This window comes from Oryctolagus cuniculus, chromosome 5 (genome assembly GCF_964237555.1).
Source record: "Oryctolagus cuniculus chromosome 5, mOryCun1.1, whole genome shotgun sequence".
NCBI classification, from domain to species: Eukaryota; Metazoa; Chordata; class Mammalia; order Lagomorpha; family Leporidae; genus Oryctolagus; species Oryctolagus cuniculus.
In genome coordinates, this window is record NC_091436.1 from 160,880,801 (window position 1) to 160,905,576 (window position 24,776).

The 24,776-nt window shown below is 36.9% G+C and overlaps 1 protein-coding gene across 1 annotated transcript in view; it reads left to right on the forward strand.

The window, feature by feature from the left end:
* Positions 1 to 24,776, forward strand: part of LOC100356714 (uncharacterized) — a 365,960-nt gene that overhangs the window by 269,751 nt on the left and 71,433 nt on the right. The window contains exon 19 of the mRNA XM_051855131.2: positions 11,269 to 11,428. Coding sequence (XP_051711091.2) covers positions 11,269 to 11,428 — 160 coding nt within the window. The remainder of the gene's footprint in view (positions 1 to 11,268; positions 11,429 to 24,776) is intronic.

Below are 24,776 nucleotides of genomic sequence, written 5' to 3' on the forward strand. Positions count from 1 at the left end.
GTACGTTCTTGTACTTCTATGGCAGTACCTGAAGGAACTTATCAAACTGTTTTCACCCCATGTATTACCCTTTTGTAATCTAATAAAAGAAATAGAATGTCATTCTTTTTCTAAATGTACATGCCATTGCTTATCAGTTACAGAATATTCTTAATATGTTTATTACTTCTTTTGCACTTTATTTTTGTGAATTGACCTTTTTTAAAATTTTTGATTAGCATCCAATTTGTTTTATGCTGTACAGTGCCATGTTTTGTGTACTTTTAGGTGTCTTTTTGCTTTTCTCTGTACAGAATATTCAAATGCTTTTCATTCTCAACTATGTAAATTTTATATGCATGACAGTACTAACCCTTTTGTCATATCATAACAGATATTTTCTCTATTTTCTAATTAACTTTAAAATTTATCTTTTGTTTTTAAATATGGATATTCAAAATCCACATGTAGTAGTTCTTTTCAACATTTTATGACTTATTCAAATAACCCACATTTTAAAAATACTTTCTCCTTCCAGAATTTTAAAACTATTTACTTTTATTTTTATAAAGTTTAATTTTTTATTTAAAATATTTACCAGAAACCATGCAGAAGTTTTTATGTAAGAAGTGTCAAGATCTATTTCACTGCTCTGTTATTTAAGTTGTCATTATCTTTTGGTAAGAATTGTCTTGCCATTTTATCCTACTGGATTTTATTTCAAGTAATTTTAATTTATCATTTTGTGTTTTTATTGTGATGAGAAACGTGAGCTTATTTTTTTTAGAGATTCTTTTTACAAAATGTGTCTCTTGGCCAAAGTCTTATAAATGAACATATGTAGGTATTGGCCTAAGGGAGAGTCTGTGTGGTCCATTCATGACTCTTGGGATGTTTGACTCTGCAACATTCCTTCCAAAGAAAGCCTCCACAGATACCTTATGGATAATTTAATTCCAAGTCCTTTATCTGAATGGTATGAAAGATCTACAGGCTGCTTACAAATTTCTTTGTAATATGCAGAGAATGTGAAATCACACTTTAAATGTCAATTAGATTTGTTTAAGCTCCTATATTCCTGGAAGCTGTACACAAATCTAAAAGACTGGTACTCAAGTTAATTAGTTTTTGGGGGTGCTTATGCCTTCTTAATCATTGACTTAATAGTTCCAAATAGCCTTATAAGTTTTAGCTGCTGTCATTTATTACTTAGGAAAATTAATTTAGATTAAAATAATTTAAAGACAGGTTTTGATGAGGATATTATGAGCATATTCATTGTCTAGGGAATATGTATGAGATAATCAAAGATTCTCCACTTTCTGAATTAATCTTCTTTACAGTGTTTTTAGTAAAGCCAAAATATTATTTACCATGTAGAAGGAACAACTCTAAAATTCATGTAATTAATATAGAGCTAAACAATCTTCATCCCCTGGTGTTGTCACTTGGTTTATAATCATTCTACTCATTGGTGGACAGAAATGGACACATTATGAGAAAGCTGCGTAGCCATAGATCCATTTCAAGGACCCAGCTACTTTAGGTGTAAGCTCCAGGAAACCAAGTGATTGAAATGAAAATGGCTCATTGCAAAGGATCCAGATGCAGCCACTAATGCCCATTTGCTGAAAGCCCTTCAGTGCCTTCCCCCTACCCCACAGAAAACTGAACCTGTGCTGTAGGCTGGCTCTGCTTCCACCTGTTCTTTAGCTTATAGCATGCTCTGCTTCCACCCCATCTCTCCCCACCTATAGCTGGATCAGAGAGAAGCTGGACATTGTTTGACGTGATCTTTATTGTCTAAATAGTTAATTTAATTTGTAAATTAGCTTACTTCCGATACCTATAGGATGAAAAAAAATAATCTACTGAACTTCTACTTTAATGCAAAGAAGATGGGAAACTGGGCATGTGAGTTTTGCCAGTGGCAAGTGGGGGGTCAAGAAGATGTATTTACCCAGATAAAGTGATAGGGTACAGATTGTCTAGTTGGCATAATCCAAATCCCTGGTTTGGGTTTATTTTAGGTCATTGGGATAAGACATTTTCTTTCCTGCTTTCATGTAAATATGTGAATATGATAGTTAGTTAAACTGTCTGGATCATTGTAACCTGCTCCCCATCCACCCATTTCTCTCTGTATTTTGCATAATTTCTTAAACCCTACCTGAAGAATTCTCACCATTCTTATCACCAAAACAACTGAGCAAACAAACTGAACAACTATTTTGGTTTTTTGCCACAAATTAAGGAGGCTAACATGTGCATGAAAATAATATGTTGAATTCTCTTAATCATGCATTTGAATGTTATGTAGGTAATCAAGCCAGAATGAAAAATAAATAATTTAGTGAAATAGCATGAAGTTCTTGAACTGGTGACTAAAGTGCGTATATTTTTGGCTCTATAATTCATTCTTATTTCCTCTGTACTAAAGAAAGTGCCTAAAATATAATGCAACACAGCAAGTACTTGTTGAATTATATGTATTTAATTGAAATAAATTAAATTCTCATATGATGGAGACACCCTTCCTACTTCCAAATAAAATGAAACTTGCAGGCTGTATGTTGAAATGACACTTGTCATGAAATGTTTCTCATTTTGAACTTTAAGCTGTAATATAGTGAATATATGCAAAAAGATATACACATGACCCTCATGTGTGTTTGATTTGACTTATCAAAGTGAATAGGTTTTAGTTTGACTCTTTTTGGCAACAGCTAACTTAAACAAATACAGTGAAATGTGGAAGGAAAAGTTAAAAAGTACCAGAATGATGCACATAGCAGGGGAAATGCAAAATGTTTAGTTAATACATGTAAAAATATCCAAAGAACCATGGAAAGAGATAAGCATGTCATAGATGCAGAATGTACTTTGATTCCCTTCTTGACAATTTTCAGCTCTAACTTGGGATTTCCAAATCTTACTTCTACTACCCCCAACCTCCATCCTCTCCCTTCCTCCCCAAGTAGTCTTTTCTCCTTAATGATCTGTTAAGTAGGTTAATATGAGGCATGCTTAGATGCTCCAAACCACAGATGGGTTCCTAAGTGATCTTGGGCACACTTGCAGAGGAACTGACATTTTACAACTGCACAATGGCAGGCGGTGCCTCAGCCTGCAGTCCAGGCTCAGTGTTTCCCTAGTAGTTTTCTTTGCCATTGACACTGATCCTAAGACAAGGACCTCTTACCATTACCGTGCTTTCCCAGGGGCTAAGACCTCACAGATGAGTTCAGTTTGAGAAAGTGCCACCATAGTTCTTCTGATTCACTTTCTCTTTACAGGATGAGTTTCTCTGGGACAGATCCTAAAACAGAAAAACCTACACAGTCTAATGAGTCAGTACCCTCAAAGAGGTAACAGCTGGTTCTTGGGGCACTCAAAAGAATAGAATCCTGGGGCAGGCATGTGGTGCCTTAGGATATCTGCATTACATATGGGAGAGCCAGAATCTGAGTCCCTGCTTTGCTTCTAATCCAGCTTCCTGCTGATGCAGATTTTGAGACATAGCAGGTGATGGCCCAAGTACTTGGGTCCCTGCCATCTGGGTGGAAGACCCAGATGGAGTTCTGGACTCTTGGCTTCAATCTGGTCCAACTCTGGCTGTTGTGGGTATTTGGGGAGTGGATTAGAGCTCAGTTTGCTTGTCTCTGTCCCTGTCTATCAACCTGTCTGTCTGTCCCTGTATCGCTGCCTTTCAAATAAACAAAAATAAAGTAAATAAAATTTATTTACAAAAAAAAAAAAGAATAGAATCCTAAACCTAATTGATACACTATTAGCATCCACAATACTCTCAGAATTGCCAAGTCTTGTGGCGCCGGCACACCGGGTTCTAGTCCCGGTTGGGGTGCCACATTCTGTCCTGGTTGCTCCTCTTCCAGTCCAGCTCTCTGCTATGGCCCGGGAGTGCAGTGGAGGATGGCCCAAGTGCTTGGGCCCTGCACCCCCATGGGAGACCAGGAGAAGCACCTGGCTCCTGGCTTTGGATAAGCGCGGTATGCTGGTCGCAGCGCAATGGCTGCAGCGGCCATTGGGGGGTGAACCAACGGCAAAGGAAGACCTTACTCTCTGTCTGTCTCTCTCTCTCACTGTCCACTCTGCCTGTCAAAAAAAATTAAAAAAAAAAGAATTGCCAGGTCTAGGTTCAAAGTTATTCCATCATATACTATATGAATGTACATAATGGGAGTCACATAGAAGGCTTTCACACTTAATGACATTGTGCTTAGCAATGATTTATTAGCTACTTTAAAAAGCACAGATAAAAATATCCAAAATAGGGGTCAGCATGGTGGTGTTGTGGATAAAGCTGCTGCCCGCAGTGTCAAAATCCCACTCAGGCAATGGTTTGGGTCCCGGCTGCTCTCTTCTGATCCAGCTCTCTGCTATGGCCTGGAAAACCAGTGTAAGGTGGCCCAGGTCCTTGGGCCCCTGCACCCATGTGGGAGACCTGGAGGAAGCTCCTGGCTCCTCACTTCAGATCAGCGCAGCTCCGGCCGTTGCTGCCATCTGGGGAGTGAACCAGCAGATGAAGACCTCTCTCTGTGTCTCTGCCTCTCCTTTTCTCTCTGTGTAACTCTGACTTTCAAGAAAAATAAATAAATCTTTAAAAAATACCCAAAATATCAAATTGGGCTACCTCAAAGTTAAGCATTTTTTCCTGTCCAAGGAAAATAGAATAAAGAGGTAGTCTACAGAATAGGAAAAATTGAAATTCATGTATATGATGAAAGGTTAATATCCAGAATAAATGAGGAATTTCTACTATCCAATAGTGAACAAATGTCCCTATTCAAAAATGGACAAAGAACTTGAATAGATGTTTCTCTAAAAATTATACCTTTATTTATTCTATCTGAAAGGCAGAGAGAGAGAGAGAGAGACTGAGAGAGAATCTCCCATGTTTTGGTTCATTCCTGCAAATGCCACAATAGCCAATGCTGGGCCAAGCCAAAACCAGGAGCTGGAAACGCATTTCAGTTCTGTGTGGGTGGCATGTATCCAACGATTTGAATCAGCACCTGACACCTTCCAGGGAATGTGTTACAGGAAGCTGGAACTGGAGTAGCACTGGTACTCAAACTCAGACACTCTGATAAAGGATGCAGCATCCCCAGTGGCATCTCAAGTGCTACACTGCTCGACTTCTCTGAAGGAGATACAAAAGTAGCACAAGAAAAGATGCTCAACAGCACTAATTACTAAAGAAATACAGATCAAAACCATAATAAGATATCAGTTACCACCAAGCAGTGTCACCACTGTCCAAAGAACAGAAAGTAACAAAGATACAGAGGGTTGTACTCTTGTGCCTTGTGGTTGCAAATGTATAAGAAGCAGCCATTATGGAAAGCCATGTACACATTCTTTAAAAAGTTAAACACATAATTACTAAATATCATATGGAAATTCCATATCTTTATATATATAAAATAATTAAAAGGAGGATGTCAAAGATAACTTTGCACACTTAGGTTCCTGGTACCTTTTTTCCTGATAGTCAAGTGGTGAAAGCAACCTACATGTTCATCAACAGACGAATGGATAAAGAAAATGTGGTACAACATACAATGGAATATTATGTAGCTTTAAAAAGGGAGAAAATCCTGTCATGTGCAGCAACATCAATGAGTGTCAAGGACATTATGCTTGATGAAATGAGCCAGACAAAATCTGCATGAGTTCACTCATATGAAGTATCTGAAGTAGTCAAAATCATAGAAACAAAGAGTAGATAAGTGGCTATCCAGGACAGGCAGGAAGGTGAACTGGTGTTTGCTGGCTAGAGTTTCAGAGTTCTGAGATATGCAGTTCTATAGACTGTTGCACAACAATTTGAATATTCTTAGTATCACTTCAATGTACATTTAAAAATGATTAAGATTGTGAAAAAGATAGTCATCTTTCCCCTAATGAATATATGTGATGTAATGGCTCCATTCCTGGATGTAGGCAGACTTGGCTTGAATCATAGTTCTGTCCCTTCCCAACTGTGTAGTCCTTAGGCAATGGTTTTACCCCTTCAACTCTGCTTCTTTATGTGGATAATAAAATTAGTCTTGGCACTGGCATTGTGACATAACAGGATTAGCTGCCACCTGTGATGCTGGCATCCCATATGGACAACAGTTTGAACCCTTGCTGCTCTACTTCAGATGCAGCTCCCTGCAAATGCACCTGGGAAAACAGCGGAAGATGGCCCAAGTCCTTGGACCATGCACCCATGTGGGAGATCTGGATAAAACTCCTAGCTCCTAGTTTCCCCCTGGCCCAGCCCCACCTGTTATAGCCATCTGGGGAGTGAACCAGATGGAAGATCTTCTGTGTCTCCCTCTCTTTCTCTGTAACTCTACCTTTCAAATGAACAAAATAAATCTTTAAAAAATAAATAATAATTTTTATGTATTAAATAATACATATAAAATATGTATGAAATATGTACACACATATATAAATAAAATATGTATTACAGGGGCTTACTCAATTAATAGTAATATTAGTTGCTTTTATTGATTTTTATTGTCAATATGAGAGTAACAAAGAATACCTGCTCCTTAAGAATAAATTTATTTAGTATATTATAATTTATACTAAATGTATTTATTATTAGTATATTGTAATTTATACTAAATAAGATTACTTAGTATATTTCCAACTGCAGTATGACTTTGGTATCTTTGTTTTGTTTTAAAATTTAACTCATTGAAAGTTGACGGTTTCAGGGCAAAAATTTAGAAAATTCAATTTACTTTGGCAGCTCCATACATAATCCAAAAGAACCTTTAAATGGACATTTTGAAAAGAAAGGCTGTTTCCCAGATCAATTCTTCCCCCATGGCTCCCTATCTCACTGACTGCTAAGATCATTCATAAGATTCCAAAGAAAGAGAGTAGTGAAGAGAGAGGAAGGGACAGAGATGAAGGAGGAGGGAGGGAAGGAAGGAAAGAAGAAAAGAGAAAGATGGCAGCTGCTCACAAATTCTTCCTCTCCTGCCACCTGTATCTGCCACTTGCAGGTTCTGGAAAGGCCTTAACTCCTGAATTTTTTCTAGTTCCATCAAAGCGACTTTTGTTGTCCAATATCCCCTCATCTCTCCCGACTTACTCTTTCACTTCCCAATGAGTCCTCTTATGTACCCTCTTTCCTCTTTCAGTCTACTTTCTGGTCTTCAATCCACGTTATAGCTCCCTGTTGGTCTCAACAACATGAGCTCTGTGGACCCAGGTCTGCCTTCCTCACATCACATCATCATGACACTCGCCGCTCTCTTCATCACTTTGTCTCCAAAGCTCCTCTCTGGAATCCTAATCTTACCCCTCCCATTCTGATTGTGACCACCCTTCGTATTCCCAGCACCTGTTACACAGCAGATGCATGTGTATGTGTTTCCTGAGTGACAGTTTAATGAGGGTGAATGAAGAGGCCGACTCACACCTCACACACCTGAGACTGCTCACAAATTGAAGGGTGGTGACCTCTGTCCCAGGAAAAGGAAAGGGAGAGAATTTGTAACCACGTCCCACTGTGTGCTCACTTTTCTAAATGATTTTTCCTTTCGCTTTCTTTATTCTCTTTCTCCTTTTTTTCTTCATTTATATTTCCATTTTATTCTGTTTAATTTTATATCAAACCAAAGCCACTTGAATTATAGTCACTAGTAAACAACATGATGAGAAGTCAAAGGTTTCAATGCACAGAAAATGCCTGCATGTATAAAACACTTTCATTTCATTCACTTCATTTAAAGTTTTCAACAACTCTGTTAAAGAACATATGGATTTCAGTACATAAAAAACTAAGATTGAATTTCAGCAAGCATATGCTGGTTATGTCAAAAGAAGTTTGACTGTTTAACTATTGTATGTTCAGAACTATGCCTGCATTATTGCATCATTCTAATGTGATTATACCAGTAAATAGTAGTTTTCCTCCTTAATCAAAAGCATAGCAACTATATGGAAAGTCACACTGCCAAACTCACTTGTAAGTTTTGGAGTTGCAAATAAGTAATTATGCTTCTTTCTTCTTCTTCATGTGTATGCATTTAGAACTATTTAAATCTATAAATTCCATCCATTCATGACCCTTAAAAGAGTGTATTAGCTAAATGTTCACACTTGTCCTTTTTAGCTTTAAAAGAAATGTCATATACTAGGTTTCCGTAAATGACCCACATTCAGATGTGAACCAAACATAATAGCTTCTGCCACTCACCAAGCAGTGAATTGCTGCAAATGTAGGACACAGGGCAGAGGACATTGTAAATTACTGTGTTTCATTGGCCATCATCAGAACCTGTGGCATCATATGTGACCTATTTCTAGAAACAATAATGCCTAAGGCTTTCTGGACAGGTGGAATGTAGTTTCTCTTTTAATTACATTTTGAGGAAATAATTTAAAAATATAAAATTTTCAGACATATTGAGTAGTTGTATTATTAAAAGAAATTCAGATTTGTAAAAGTCCCTATATTATGACATACATTTCCATCAAGTATCATAAAATTTTAGCTTTTTATTAAAAATAACTCTGGCCGGCGCCGCGGCTCACTAGGCTAATCCTCCGCCTTGTGGCGCTGGCACGCCGGGTTCTAGTCCCGGTCGGGGCGCTGGATTCTGTCCCGGTTGCCCCTCTTCCAGTCCACTCTCTGCTGTGGCCAGGGAGTGCAGTGGAGGATGGCCCAAGTGCTTGGGCCCTGCACCCCATGGGAGACCAGGAGAAGCACCTGGCTCCTGCCTTCGGATCAGCGCGATGCGCCAGCTGCAGCACACCGGCCGTGGCGGCCATTGGAGGGTGAACCAATGGCAAAGGAAGACCTTTCTCTCTGTCTCTCTCTCTCACTGTCCACTCTGCCTGTCAAAAAAATAAATACATAAAATAAAATAAAATAAATAAAAATAACTCTAACAAAAATTGTAAGAATCATGCAATTAATTTGTAAGTCCTTAGATTCACTGATTATTAAAATTTTCCCATTTTTGCTTTTATTTCTTCTTTTTTCATTCAATTTGATCCAATATCTTTAATTTTAAATAATTCAATTTGATGTTTTCACATACACACTTCCAAAACAGGAGATAAATGAGTTTAAAATGTATATATGTGTTATTTCTGACATAGTTGAGAATAATGAACTTTCATAATTTTCATTCTCATGAAAATCTTAAACTAAGTATTTTTTGAATGACTGTAATGTTGTATACACCATTTATTACTCTCTTTCTCATCAATATCAACAACACACAGTTTATAAAATTGGAAGTATTTTTACTTTTTTTTTTTTTTTTTCAGAAACTCACCTACAATTCTTTCAGGCTCTTTAGTTTTCTAAAGAGATCCAAAGAAGTGGAAGTAAGTTAGAAAGATGTACAATATGTACAATAAAATAAAAATATGTACAATGTTGTATAATATGCACAATAAAGTATCCTTCTTTCCATAAGGACATTCACTTCTGGATAGACATTGTACTTCTGGACTGATTGTATTAGTAAAATTATTTCAGAATTTGTATTATCTCACTTATTATTTCTATTTTGCTTAACCAGTCACAGAAAGTTAACTCCTTGCTTGTACTAACTGGTTTTATTGAGTTGTTAAAGATATTGAAAACCAGTAAAGGTTGGTAAATTGACTAATTATCAACCCATCATGGAACTTTTCACTGGAAAATGCCACCCAAAATGACAAGAAAAAATGTTTAAATAAAAGTACAATGCAATTAATCTTTGTACATTTTTCCATTTTCAATGTGCCAGTTTCTTCTATTTTAAAACATTTGTTTACTGTCCTGCAGTTCCATGCTTCGATGTTCACATAATTATTCTTTCACACAGAATGAAGGAAAAACAAAAAGATAGACAGTTTTCTGGGCAAAAGGAACAGAAACCAGTAGAAACAGAACTGTGATCCCTAATTAATTCAAAGCTAATTGCATTGTTGATAATCCTGCACTTAAAATCTTCATACAGAAAATGTTTATGGAAGCAAATTGACAGCAATTTAATCTTACATTAAATCTTACCACCATTAAAACAAAAGATGAATGTTACATTAAACAAGCTTAAGAGAATGGTAAAGACTAGTTCTTGTTTAACAAGGCAACTGGTAAATCATTCAAACAGCAGACCTAGAATCTCAAAGCGCCATTAGAACAGTAGTTGCATTGCAAGATGGCAGCAGGCCATATGGCCTGTCTTGGGCCATCAGTTAAGCTGACTGGCAGTTTTGTTTTTATTTTCATTGTGATGAATATACAATACTCAGAAAAAAAGAGACAAATGGAAGATATTATTCTGTGGTTATGTAAAAACATTTATTTCATTATTTTGGAAAGAATTGAGAGAGAAGTAGAGTTTATATCTGTTACTAAGTGAACAGTCAGTATGATAGAATGAAGTGAACTTGGTGTTTGGTCTGAGTTTAAATTCTTTCCTGTTACTGAAGGTAAGCTAAACATCTTGTGCTTTAGTACATTGATATGTAAAAGGTAGGATTAAGGTAAGGTCAACTAACACAGCAAATGTGAAACTGACTGCCATTATTATGGGAAATCAATACATTCTATTATTAATTATCTAAACTACTTAAAATTAAAAAAAAACTCATATAATTTTCCTAATCATTGGTATAAAATACTTCCAGTTTTCTATTTTAAATGTGGGGAGGCACATCTATGGGATGTCTAAGTATCTTGAAAGTCCAATTCTGTGGGGAGCAGCTCGGACTAGACTGTTACTGGAATTAAGACTTATTCTATGCATCTGCTCTCCCACAATATGGCGCTGGGAGAGAAGTAAACAGCTTCCGCACAGCTGCCTCCAGTTCAACCAATTAACTGTAGGACTTGCTCCTGATTGGAGGAGAGCAGCGTACTCGGCGTGTGGGCAGCCGAGTTGGGATTGGCGGAGGAGGACTATAAAGGAGGAGAGAGATGGCATGCACCAGAAACATCTATGGGGAACATCTAAGGGAACCCGTGCAGCCCCCGAGAGAACCGGCCGGTGGTGTGCCGCTCCCCTGCGGAAGTGGGGAATGCGGCCAGGGGGAACTGCCCTTCCACGGAGGTGGAAGGGATAGTAGCCAACCCGGGAAGAACCAGCAGCAAACCCGGGGAGGGCCGAGCAGACAAAAAGAACAGCGCAGGGTCCTGTGTTGCTCCTCCACGAAGAGGGGGAGCGACACAATTCTATATGTTGGATAATTCTTACTTAACTCTTGTAAACATTATTAGAGAAAAGAAGAACAGTTAACATATAATTTTGTTTTTAGGTTGCACAATGATTCATGGATATCAGATGCATTTCAGCGCATCCACAGTGAAGAAGTCAAGTTCTTTATGCCATATGATTTGGAAATTTCCAATCAGGAACTAAGTTATATAGTGAAGAGATCTGAGCAGTGGAGAGGAATCAATGGAGAAAGGAGGAAGGTGAGTTGGTTTGAAATACATTTGATTTTTGACAACGCACAAAAAAATCTGCCCTTGCTAGCATATTAGGAAAGTTGGCAAATTTCCTGATGTTGTTCTTGAAGGTACTTACTATTGTGTTTGCTGCCATTTTATGAATTTAGAAAGTTGACTTTATATTGTTTTTTGGTGTTTATTTTTAATTGGTCCAAAATTATATATATTAATATTGTACAATACAATAATTCAATAGCTGTATACAATATGGAAAGCCAATCTCCTTAAACGAGTGTCATTTCTTCATGTTTGGAAACTCCCAACTCTTCTCTTCTAGTTCTATATAAAATAATAAATTATTTTGTTATTATTTGTTGAGGTGATGAGACTAAACCAGACGGTTCTCAGAGTTTGGTACTATTATTTTCTTTGAGATATATTTATTAGACATGCTGTATGTGTGATGGGCAAAACTTCACAAGGATTGGGAAAAATATAAATAAGCGAGTGACAGCACTTTTACAGGTGAAGAGATCATCAGCTTTAGATTAGCTTAGAGTAAACAGGAAGAAAATACTCTTACTGACTTCCTCCTGTAATGGACTGTTAGTCCCTGGATTCTCTTCTAGTAATTCCCTTTACAAATTTCTTCTTCATCTCCATTATTTGTACATGGTAAATTCTGCTCTTTATTCTACACACTGCCCTTTTGTTCACCTCATTTTAAACTGTCCTCCATCCTGTTAAAGATTCTCAAATACAGTTGTTGTTAATTAACCTCCCTTCCAAGTTTCAAACTACATAAACCAGTAAGATTAATTCTCCAGATGGATGACCCAAAGATGCCTAAAATCCAGGAAGATACAACCATAGCTACTTCAGTATATTAAGTAGTGAACACATGCTTCCCACCTATATCATTAAATTATAACATTTGCACTCCTATCATATCCTGTATGTGGTATTTTCATCCACTCTGAATGACAAAATTATCAACTGAGTTTTTCTAGATTTTTCCTTATATCCAAAACTTTTCTTCTATTTTATGAAGTCTTGTTGATTCAGCTCTTAGTATTTTCTATTCTTCATTCCATTTGCATAGTGAGAGAGTCTTAAAAAATGTGCATTATGAAAAAAATTCCTGAACTTCAAAAAATTTGCATCAAAATTGCCATTTAAAAAATTTATATTGACTGATTTGATTTATTGAATGGCAGAGAGAGAAAGAGAGAGAGAGACCAAGTGACATCTGGTATCTGCTCGCTGGCCCCTGAAAAGGTTGCAACAGCTGAGGTTGGGACAGGTGAGAGCCAACAGCCAGGAACCCAGTCTGGGTCTCCCACATGGATGGCAGGGACCTGAGCCATCACCTGCTGCTTCACAAGGTGCCATTAGAAGGAAACTGGGATCAGGAGCAGAGTCAGGACTAAAACCCAGGCTCTCTGATATGTGGATTCAGGCATCCCAAGTGGCATCTTAACTCATACAGCAAACAATGCACCTCCCAAACTTATCTTTTCATTCCATTATCCATGAATTTATTGAAGTGTTATTTTATATTCAGGCCTTCAATATGCAACTACCGGTGGTGATATTTTGCTAACTTCTATCTGTCTTCCATCTCACTCTGCCCCATCTTCACACTGTCCATGTAGCAAACTCAACTTATGTCACAGTTTTATTTCTAAACTGCAAATGTGACCCTGTATTTCTCTGTCAAAAATACCTCAATAACTTTCCATGGTCTAGATGGAGAATAAAAGCTAAAATTCTTATTGCTGTGTAAATGGTTTCATTAGATCCTGTTCTTGCTAGATGAACCTCATTTCAGACTTGATTGCTTTTCAGCCACTTCATATTGCAGTCTTTCCTACTTCTTCCTACCCAGCAGGCTTCTTACCGAGATGTGATGAAGCCACACAGTATATGAATAATTTGCCAAGAATGTCCTAATGCTTCACATTCCCACCCATTCTTTTCTGTTTGGCGAGGCATCTTTCCAACTCCTTGAATGCTACCTGCCAAGATTCCAGGGCACAACTCCAGTGTATGTTCTGTGGCATCCACCCAGGGAAAACTGCTTCCTGTTTGCCCAAACCACCTGTTTAATGTGATTCTTCTAGCAGTCAATCGGAGAATTACCTGTTTCTGTCTCTGTCTAGACTAAGACTTCCTTGTGCAATGAGAGAGCTGCTTATCCATCTTTATGTCCTAGGTGTCTTAACTTTATTTCTAGAATATAGCATTGATTTACTGCCTACCTATTCAAGTCACAAAGGAATACGTGTATGAATGGGTAAATTAATGAGCATGTTTAGTTTGCCCATAGAATGAACATATAATATATGTCAACCTTTTCTCTTCCTGAAATAAACTTAAAGATTAGCTGTTTAAAAAAGTCCCACATGGCCATTGTTAATTTAATCAATATATATTTTTTAATTGTTTATTTGATAGTTGATATATAACTTTGTAATGTACATTTTTTTTTATTTGACAGATAGAGTTAGACAGTGAGAGAGAGAGACAGAGAAAGGTCTTCCTTCGGTTGGTTCACCCCCCAAATGGCCGCTATGGCCTACGCGCTGCGCCAATCCAAAGCCAGGAGCCAGGTACTTCCTCCTGGTCTCCCATGCAGGTGCAGGGCCCAAGCACTTGGGCCATTCCCCACTGCTTTCCCAGGCCACAGCAGAGAGCTGGACAGGAAGAGGAACAACCAGGACAGAACTGGTGCCCCAACTGGGACTAGAACTCGGAGTACCAGTGCTGCAGGCAGAGGATTAGCCTAGTGAGCCGCGGCGCTGGCCTATTTCATTGTTTTACAGCATGGAAGTTCAGGAATTTGGAAACAATCTAAAGTTGAATAGTAAAATTGTTTGGGTTGAACAACAGCACCTAAAAATAGAAAACAGAGTAATACAAAATTATTTGTGTATTTGTGCTTTTACTAATTCTTTGCTAGCAAGCAAGGAGAGAGAGCAAAGGGAGAGGGAGAGAGATTGAGAGTTGGAGAGAGACTATGTTAGTGCTAGGAGTATCAAAGTATGTTGTAAGTATTTGAATTTTGAAATTTAGTATTTGTCCTTCTTTGTAACATTATGTTCTAAGTAGAAGAAGTCAATGCTTGAGTGTCTAACACTGTGAGTAGATTTCTTAAGAAATGACAGTTTTTAATAGTAATTGTTATCAATTTAATCAAAGGCATCGGGACCTTCAGTAAAACATTTTGTCTAAGATACAGCTGGACCACTGTCAGAAACTCATGTGTCAAGATGAATGGCTGCTGTGCCTTTTGCGAGATGTAGAGACAGCCTCCATCAGCAGTGGGAGTCAAAGATACTTAGGAAACTTATTTGACAAACTGTAGGTCACCTTCTATTTCTAGTTATTGTTGTTAAGACTATTAAACAAATGCAAACATTCCCAAACTTGAGTGGATGGCACATGTTTTTACTTGTTATGTCTCTTCATGGCCTGGGTGTTTGTATCATGAGTGCTTCCTATTCCTTATGATGAAGTTTTGCCTATTATTTCTCTCAAGTTGACTTATATTTTCTTGTTTAGTTTGTTTCAATAGGAAATACAGGTTTCTCTGTTGGATAATGCATGTACTAATCTCTAGATATAAAACTGGTTTAACTGAGAACAATAATATATTATCTAAAATGCCAAATTAAGAGTGGAATAGATATTTTGATGCAAAAGCATCTCAAGTAAATAGTCCAGAATTCTTTAAAAATTTGCGCTAGACATTTGCCATAGTGCTAGCTATTAAGCACATGCTTCTCATTTTTATGATCTGGGATAAAAATTGCTCTATAAATGGACACTTTATAATATGCTTAATTTCCTTTTATTAAATTGATAAATGCAAATGCACAGAACACATTTACAGTATGATGAGAATTTGGGATTATTGCATTTTATTATTTTTATATTGTTCATACATATAATTTGTCATTTGTTCCAAGAGAGGCAGATGATAATTTCAAAGTATTTTATCTATTTTTTTTATAAGGAAAAGGTCACTTTCAGTAGTCAGAAAAGACATCATTCTATTAAACTAATTTGCCTACATGCAAATTTTGTCATTTTTACCTCATTAACTATTTATCATGGTGTAAAAAATATATATTCATGAAGGGGCAGCTCACAGCCTGATGGAGCTGGAACTAATATTTTGCAACTCTAATGATTTTTTGCATCCTTAATTAGATAGCATAAGGTTGATATGATTAGGTCAGGATGTAGTGTTTTTCATTAAAATACATTTTAGATGCTGTATTCATAATCTGCCCTTGCAATTAAATAACGAGCCTATGAATTTAATATTATCGACCCAATTATTATCCCATGCAAACGTATACCTTTAATAAATTTGTGCCGTAGGACCTTAATTAGCAACAGTAAGAATGATATTTCTAGGTACATGGATTGAATTGCTATGGTTAAACTTACATAAGGTTTTAAACATAACAGGAAACAAAGCTTCCATGTATAGGCATTTAATTCCAAAATGTGCCTTACAATTTGTTGAAGACCAATTTACATTGTAATTATTTTCTTAAAGAAACTATCGCTTTAAAAAGAGCTATTGAAGCTCATGAAAATAGCAGGATATTCGGTAGGGATGGAAGATTAGAGAAGGCCGTGCATCATGGGACAATGATGTGTACTTTAGAGTTCCACTCAGGAGCAAAATGGGAAAATATAAAACCTAAAATGTATTTCTCAATTGTCTGTATTATTCAAGAACACTCATATGCTATTGATGAGATTTTATTATTTTTATTGTATGTTACAGTAGTTTTTGTTAATAGATGGCTGGACAGTAGAAGTAGACAAGGGACTCTGAGAAGGAAATGCCCATTTCTTACCATCAATATACCCAGGGAAACAGAGACAGACATAGAAACAAACCCTGTTCTACCATTTTTTTGTGAGTGCTGTCTACTAATCTACTATTTTTATGGCTTTAGACCACTATGAGAGCAAGTGTTGCAATCTATAACTCATTCTTTTTGAAAGTCTGTTATGAAGGTTACACACAATTTATGATGTTTAAGTAATAGTAGATAACTAAGAAAAATTGAACCGACATTTAGTTATGAATTACAAAGAGAGGTAAGTCTATGTATTGTTATTTACACAGCAAAGTACAGACGGCATGTCAGAATGACCACAGGTCTTTCAGGAATTTGCGTTCATTTCTATCTGGAGAATAAGATTGGAGGAGGGGGAGAATTTTGACTGGGATCATGAAAGGTAAGGCAGTAGCCAAGCAAATAAAACTGAGGGATGTAGATGGAGATTTGGAATTGAGAGACTTAGATTTTTTCATACAAAAAGAGACAGAAAATATAAAAGTAACTCTAAAATTTCATGGAAAAACAAATAAAGTTAATTTTATTTTCATGCAAAGAATTGTGACATCCATGGATAAGAAGTAGCTTCAAAAGGCTCATAAAATGCGTATTATGAAAAAACAATGTACGAATTTCCATGAAAATTTTTTGGACTTTCAGTTTTCATTTTTAAAACGTTATTTAACAAGAAAATAGTCAACCAGATTTTTTAAAAAGTTGGGCAAATTTGGAAGCTGAAAGCAATTTGTTTTGGCTGAAAACAAAGGGTAAACAAATGAAAGCAGCCAGAAATAGACTGAGAACTGGAAATTGAGCAATAGCAGAGATCATATATTTCTCACAGGCAATGGCAAGTTTTAATACAAACAAGTAATTCATTCATATACAAATCTGATTGTATTTGCATTGAACTCTCCTAAATTGCTTATTTTATTTTAAAGCTCTAGCTGAAATTTTTACCTCTTGGGAAATAGTTTGATGTACCCTGTTGAATATATGGTTCAGTCTTCCATCATTCAAAGTTAAAAGTTTATTCATTGAAATGTCTAAATTACCCACAGAGTTTCAAACTATCAACTCAATTCACTCCCACAATCATGTAGGTGTTGTGTTTTTATGAATTATCAAGTATTCATCAACTCTACTTGCAGTAGAATGATGGACTCAGGGCATTTTACAAGCGTGATGTGCACTTGAAAGTAGGCAAATAAAAAGCCAAATTGGACCCAGGCAAATCTGAAATTAGGAATGGAATGTAGGACCTTATGTCAATGCAAACCAGGAGTCAGACTGAATCTAAAATAGATGAGAAGATGGCAGCTACAAAACAAAGAACCCTTGATTTTTGTTGGTTCAAGCACAAATATAGATTATAGAGTGCAGGAAGCTGGAGCCCAACTTAATGAGAACTAAGGCACATCTGTTAGTAAAGGGACAAAATGAGGACATTCAAATAGTCGGGGTTTAGCACAACTAGTATCCTGGTTGAGATTCCAGTGGAATTTTATACTCACAGACTTTACCTATGGAGGCTCCCATCTGTAAACTGGGTGAAAGGCTTTGAAACCAAATGCCAAGCACTGAATTAAGGACTGGCAAATCATGAATAAGCATCTTGGACCCCTGAGCAGATTTCTGAGTAGTAAAATAGACTAAATAGTGAAGATGAATAATGTACTAGACAGAACCAGCGAAATGGTAAGGTCAATGAATGGGTTTTCTATTTTTTTTTATGTGAAGTCAAAACTCTACTTACTACTTTTTTGTATGGAAGAGTTATATTCATTTCTTCAGGTTATGTCCCTGAGTGAATACAGATTTAAAATATGCCTAATGATCTTAAACAAAGGAGTTTCAATTCAGTAATGAAGTTTGTATTCTGAACTTCAATGTCCGGTGTTATTTTCTTTGTGCATTGACAAAATTACAAATTCTAAATTACCATGCAGCCAGTTTAAATTTTAGATATTTTGAAATATAAATGTGGACTGTAATTAGAACTAACATTATTTAAATTCCAGTTCAGGTACAATGAATAGATTGATACTGATCGAATTTGAAAATATAAATCTTAGCTACAATTTAAAATATACATCATATATAAAGATAACATTTTAAAGATAAATGAGGACAGCAATGGATATTTCTCTTCTTTGTTTTTTAAGTTATAATAAGCAAGGAGCAGAGGAAAACTCTGTCTTGAGAAGGTGGTCTTTGTTACTGATACACATTTCTCCCTTGATCTTTTTATATCCAAACTTCTGGGATGTTTGTTTATAACTTACCCACTCTACTGTTAAACTTCTGAAAGTTCATTTTGCCATTCAGAGATTGATCACTTCTATAAAATGAAAATGATAGACAACAACTAAAGAAAGGAATAAGCAGGAGCTTTCTGAAGATACCTCAGATGTTTGGATTTTAAGTACTTTCCCCCTTAATTCTAAAATCATTTTTATTTGAAGTGAAGTGTAATCCATATGTTTTTGATTCATTAACACTTAATTTGTTAGCATCCCTTTACTGCAGTCCTATATAGCAGCCTTTTCATCTTTTTTATAAGCTTATTTTCCTCAGACACAGGAAATAAAGTTTGTCTAAGAGTAAACAAACTTAAATTCAAAGAGACATGACACAGTTTGGTTTGTAACACAGCATCTATTAGCTCTGAACTACTTCTGTCCTTGGTATGCAAATTTCTTCTTCAGAGTTCCCCCAAAATGAGATGTATTTGCAATTAACTGAGACACAATAAGAAGCTTTCCAGTTTATTATTTACTGAGTTGTCCTTTCTTACATTAATTTCTTGTCATGATGAAATAGCTGACTACTAACACATTAATGAATAAGTCATTAATGATAGTTATTCACTTATCATCTAATTATTTATTCTAATTAATAATTCAAGAGCTACTTGTCTTTTAATAATTATGTGGGAGGAAGTGAAATTTAATGTAAAGCATTAAACAATGGAAGTACAATGTTCATTAACAGGAAGGCTGAAAGTCACTTTCCCGTCTCTTACTGTTACCTGAGAAACAGAAGTTCTTTTTTTTTTTTTTTTTTTTTTTTTTTTGACAAGTAGAGTGTACAGTGAGAGAGAGAGACAGAGAGAAAGGTCTTCCTTTGCCATTGGTTCACCCTCCAATGGCCGCCGTGGCCGGCACACTGCGCTAATCCGAAGGCGGGAGCCAGGTGCTTATCCTGGTCGCCCATGGGGTGCAAGGCCAAAGCACTTGGGCCATCCTTCACTGCACTCCCTGGCCACAGCAGAGAGCTGGCCTGGAAGAGGGGCAGCCGGGACAGAATCCGGCACCTCAACTGGGACTAGAACCCGGTGTGCCAGCGCCGCAAGGCGGAGGATTAGCCTAGTGAGTCGCGGCACCAGCCCAGAAGTTCTTCTACTTGTGTAGGTAGTTACAGACTGAAATGAAACTAAATCCAACGTCATCAAAATACTATCTCTTATTGTCCTTGCTTCACTTTTGCTTGTTAAATCACTACTAGAGGGCATTCTTCATGTTCTTAAATGTTTCCTATCTTGGATATATTAATACATCAAAAATTACCATGGTGTTACTACCTGCCAAGATAGCTCAGGTGTTTGATTCTTCAAACTCACATTTATGATAAATAGGCCAAAATGGAAAAAAAAAAAAGACTTTAGAATTTATCTTATTTTCTTAGAAATAAAGGAAGGGGGGAACTATATCTCTATTATCTGTCCAAATATTGTGCAGGCAATTTAAATGGCGATTAATTTCCTTCTCAAAGAACATACATATTACTGGTATTATCTTCATTCCACAGATGACAAAGCTGAGGCTCAGAGATCTATCCATTTACATTTTATTGTACATTTTTAATGAAGTAGGCACTTTCTTGACAGAAGAAGGTGACTGAGGTGGTAGTCTCAGATGAAGAGCAGGCCAAGGAAAATGTGGCACCAAAAGGAAGGAGGATTCCAAGCAAAGTGTGGAATACTAGGGTGTTTTGAAGAATAGGAGGGTTTAGTGTGGCTGGAACCTAACACATTTAAGAAACACAGGAAACTAACTCTGGACTTATAGGAAAGAAACGGATATATTTAAAGTGTCTTGATTTAATTTAAGCACATGTCTAGCCTGAGGTTAGTATAATTTGTCAATATTAAAATGTCTTTGATTAGCCTCAGCTCTGTTTTGCAAAACAAGGCCAGCATCCTGTCCATCAAATATACCTCCAAATAAACCCTACTGAGCCACTGTATCCCACATTCAAGGATTAGTGTTCCCGTCTAATTCAGAAAAAAAAAAAAAAATACTCTCTTCTCTGTCCAGATGCCTATGTAAACTTTTGTAATACTTTGGTTTGTAAAACTTCCAGGGTGTCTTTCAGGTATTTTATTTATTTTATTTTTTAGAGATTTTATTTATTTGAGAGGTAGAGTTACAGACAGTGAGAGGGAGAGACAGAGAGAAAGGTCTTCCTTCTGCTGGTTCACTCCCCAAGTGGCTGCAATGGCTGGAGCTGCACCCATCCGAAGCCAGGAGCCAGGAGCCAGGAGCCAGGAGCCAGGAGCCAGGAGCCAGGAGCTTCTTCCAGGTCTCCCACAGGGTTGCAGGGGTCCAAGCACTTATGCCGTCTTCCACTGCTTTCCCAGGCCATAGCAGAGAGCTGCATTGGAAGAGGAGCAGCCGGAACTAGAACTGGAGCCCATATGGGATGTCGGTGCTGCAGGCAGAGGATTAACCTACTGCATCACAGCACCGGCACCATCACCTATTTTAGAAAAACAGACAAAATACTTCTGAATATGAAGTGAAATAATGTTTTGTCCTTATTTATTGTTTTATGGAAATAATTATGAAAATATTCTAAGGTGTAAAAAAGAACTTATGAGAAATGAGTGATTGACAGTACGGTGTCAAATGCTGAAATATTAGTAGTTTTCTAGACTTCTAATTTCTACTATATTCCAGAAAACAATTCAGTAGTGATCATTCTTAGACTTTGTAACAGCAGAACTGAGTGGAGAAAGGAAAGTGATGTTTACTTCAACCTTTCCCAGTGCAGCACACACACATAATATTCACTCTTATAACACTCCACACAGTTCATAGAAAATAGGACTCAAAGATAATCAAAATACATTTCTGGCATCTATGCATATGAGGGATCTTCATATGTTCATGGAAATATATACTATGAAAATACTACGTAAGGATTTCAAAAGATTTTTGCAATGTGTAATTTTTCATGAATTTTGGAAGACCTCTAATCTGCATACATTTTAAAATTTTGTCTATAAAAATTATTTAAAATCCATTTTCCATGAACTTTTTGAAGTTCTCTCATATATAAGGAGATTGATCTTTGGTCCACAGTAAATCCAGATCACTACACACTGATTGAACAGAGTCTGCTTGCTGCTGTGTCTGGGGTGACTTCAAAGCTCCACATTTTAAGTTCTATCTCATTAATATCTCACTTTCTGTGTCCATTTTAAAGTTGTAGTTCTTTTTTTAAAAAAAACTATAACAGTGCTTTCTTATTTTTATTTTTTTTGACAGGCAGCGTTAGTGAGAAAGAGAGAGAGAGACAAAGAGAAAGGTCTTCCTTCCGTTGGTTCATCCCCCAAATGGCTGCTACGGCCGGCGCACTGCGCTGATCCGAAGCCAGGAGCCAAGCGCTTCCTCCTGGTCTCCCATGCAGGTGCAGGGCCCAAGCACTTGGGCCATCCTCCACTGCCTTCCCGGGCCACAGCAGAGAGCTGGACAGGAAGAGGGGCAACCGGGACAGAATCCGGCTCCCCAACCGGGACTAGAACCCAGTGTGCTGGCGCCGCAGGTGGAGGATTAGCCTATTGAGCTGCGGCGCTGGCCAAGTTGAAGTTCTTTAATTCAGTATATACTAGTGCAAATATGATCCACGAAAGACTGTAAAGTGAAGTTAAAAATTAGGAGGAAAGAGAAAGGAAGAAAAGATTGGAAGTGTAACCTAGAAACTAGAAAACTGTATTAAATTTGAGTCAAATTCTCTTACTTAATAGGTAAACTAAGTTTATAGGTCAAAATGAGTCATTATACATCAGAAAATTAATGTACAATGCTAAGAACTAGCTCTTAAGCTACATATTAGATTACATAAAAGCCTAGATTATCTAATTCTATTACTTAAACAGTTTTAGAACATTATAAACACAATTTTAAAATACAATTTTATATCTTAACTTTTTTCACATTTAATCAAGCAAATTTTAAAATCATAATTTTTTCAGGCTGTCTAGTATGTTGAAGTATCATAATTTAGCAATGCCATCATACATTATGTTTTTCATTTTTTGTTGAAATGTTAAATATTTAATTATAAAAAATTAAAGGAAATCCTCTTTATACATGCAGTTATTATAGTAGTCATATCTTCCTTTGATGTTGAAGTACAGGAAATTCATTTTATCTTATGCGGTTCTAAATTTTTCTATTATTTTATGAGGAGTGCATATTACTTATATAATTGAAAAAAACAAAAGACCCAAGAAGTGGGCATTTAGCATGGTGGTTAAGATACCCACATATCACATCGGAGTGCCTGTGTTCAGTGCCCAGCACTGGCTCCTGACTCCAGCTTCCTGCTAATGCAAATCTTAGAAGACAGCAGTGATGGCTCAAATAATTGAGTTCTTGCCACTCATATGGCAGACTTGGATTGCATCCCCTCCTCCTGTCTTTGGCTCCAACCCAGCCCAGACTTTGCAGGCATTTCAGGAGTGAAACAACAGATGAGAGCTCACTTTCTCTGTTGCTCATATAAATACATAGAAATTTCTTTATAAGATCTATAAAATTGCTTCTTAAAAGGAAAAAGTTACCAGGCACAATTTAAAATCCTTTCCAAATCACTATCTCATGTCAATCCAGGGGCATCCATTCTTCAGGAAGAATATGAGACAGACAAAAGTAACATCATTATGATCTTACAGAGTTTCATTATCTATCTTCAAGCAAGAAGCAAAGAAAATGTGTTCTAAGAATGCATTGGCCGGCATGTCCAGAGAGTGTCTCTCTATCCATTCTGATGGTTATCTTTCAAGCTTTGATGAAATGTGTGCCTTGTTTACCTTGAGGACGGAGGAGCTTCGTCACACTCCGTTTCCCTGGATGAGATTTGCTTGGCCATTGTCTTTGCCCACAATTCCCCTTTTCCAATTAGAAATGCAGTTTGGTTTTCCTTGTCAACGGCCAAGAGCAGCAGTTGTGGTTTATGCTTTGATTAGGTCCTAAAACACAGCTAAGCTGCTGTGACTGTCCCTGCTGTACGTTTGGCAAAAACAGAGTCATCCTGCAGTGCTCTGAGCGACAAAACACCATCCACGCTTGGTTCCTGGTTTTCAGGCTGGTCCCTTGGCTTATTCTCAGGCAAGCTGTTGGAACAGCTCCTGTTTTCATTCGACAGCCCGTCACCAGGTCAGTCCCTGACTCATCTGTTCTCTGGCTTTAGATACTTGCTTATTTTAAATTTCTTGGTGCATAAAGTATATTTCTATATTTTTTTTCTTTTGGTCAATATTTTCTGGTTTATGAAATAAATAAATTCTGGAGTATCTAAAGAGTTGGTCTTTCTGGACTGTCTTTAAAGGCTTGGTTTTTCACGTTTACCTGCTATTTCCTTCCTTGGAGTCTTCTATTCATCTCAGTGAAATATGCAATTTAAAGTTAGTGAATGTTGGTCTTACTTTTGTCATCAGAGTCATAGCAATAAGTTTTGCTTCTGTTTTTTTTTTTTTTTTTTTTTTTTAAGTAGGAATAGAGTTTTTAAGTAAACCTTCAGTTTTAAAATTTAAATGATGCTTTTGGATACTGCAAATGCAAAGTAAAGGTCAAGGAAATTAAAATAGACATAATGAACTTTGATCAACAAGTAATTGGTTCCAGAGGTCAATGTTGTGCCAGAGCAGGTTAAACTATGGCCTGCAATGTCGGCATCCTATTCCAGAGCCCTGGATTGAGGCATTGCTACTCAGCTTCTGATCCAGTTTCCTGTTAATGCGCCTGCTAAGGGCATGGAAAATGGCCCAGCTGCTTGGGTCCCTGCCAGTCCTAAGGGGACCCAGATGAAGTCCCTGGCTCCTGACTGCAGCCTGGCCCTGACCTGTCTGGGGTGTGAACCAGCAGAAGAAAAATTTCTCTTTTTTGTCCTTCTCTCTCTGTCATTCTACCTTTCAAATATTTATATATCACTAAAAGATAAAAAAGAAAAGTAACTGACTTCAAATTCTGGGTGGTCTACATGGGAATTTCATCAGAATCTTTTGGAGATTAACAACAAGCTGATCCTTGCCATTTGTGTATTAGTTCAATACCTATTAACTAATTAATTAATGTGTATTGCAAAGGAATTTTGAATTTGTAAACCAAATTGGCCTTATTCCACAGAGATATATTAAAAGTTACTTTTTTATGAAAATTTATTTTTTATTTGAAGGGCACAGTTTCAGAAAGAGAGAGACACACACACAAATAGGAAGA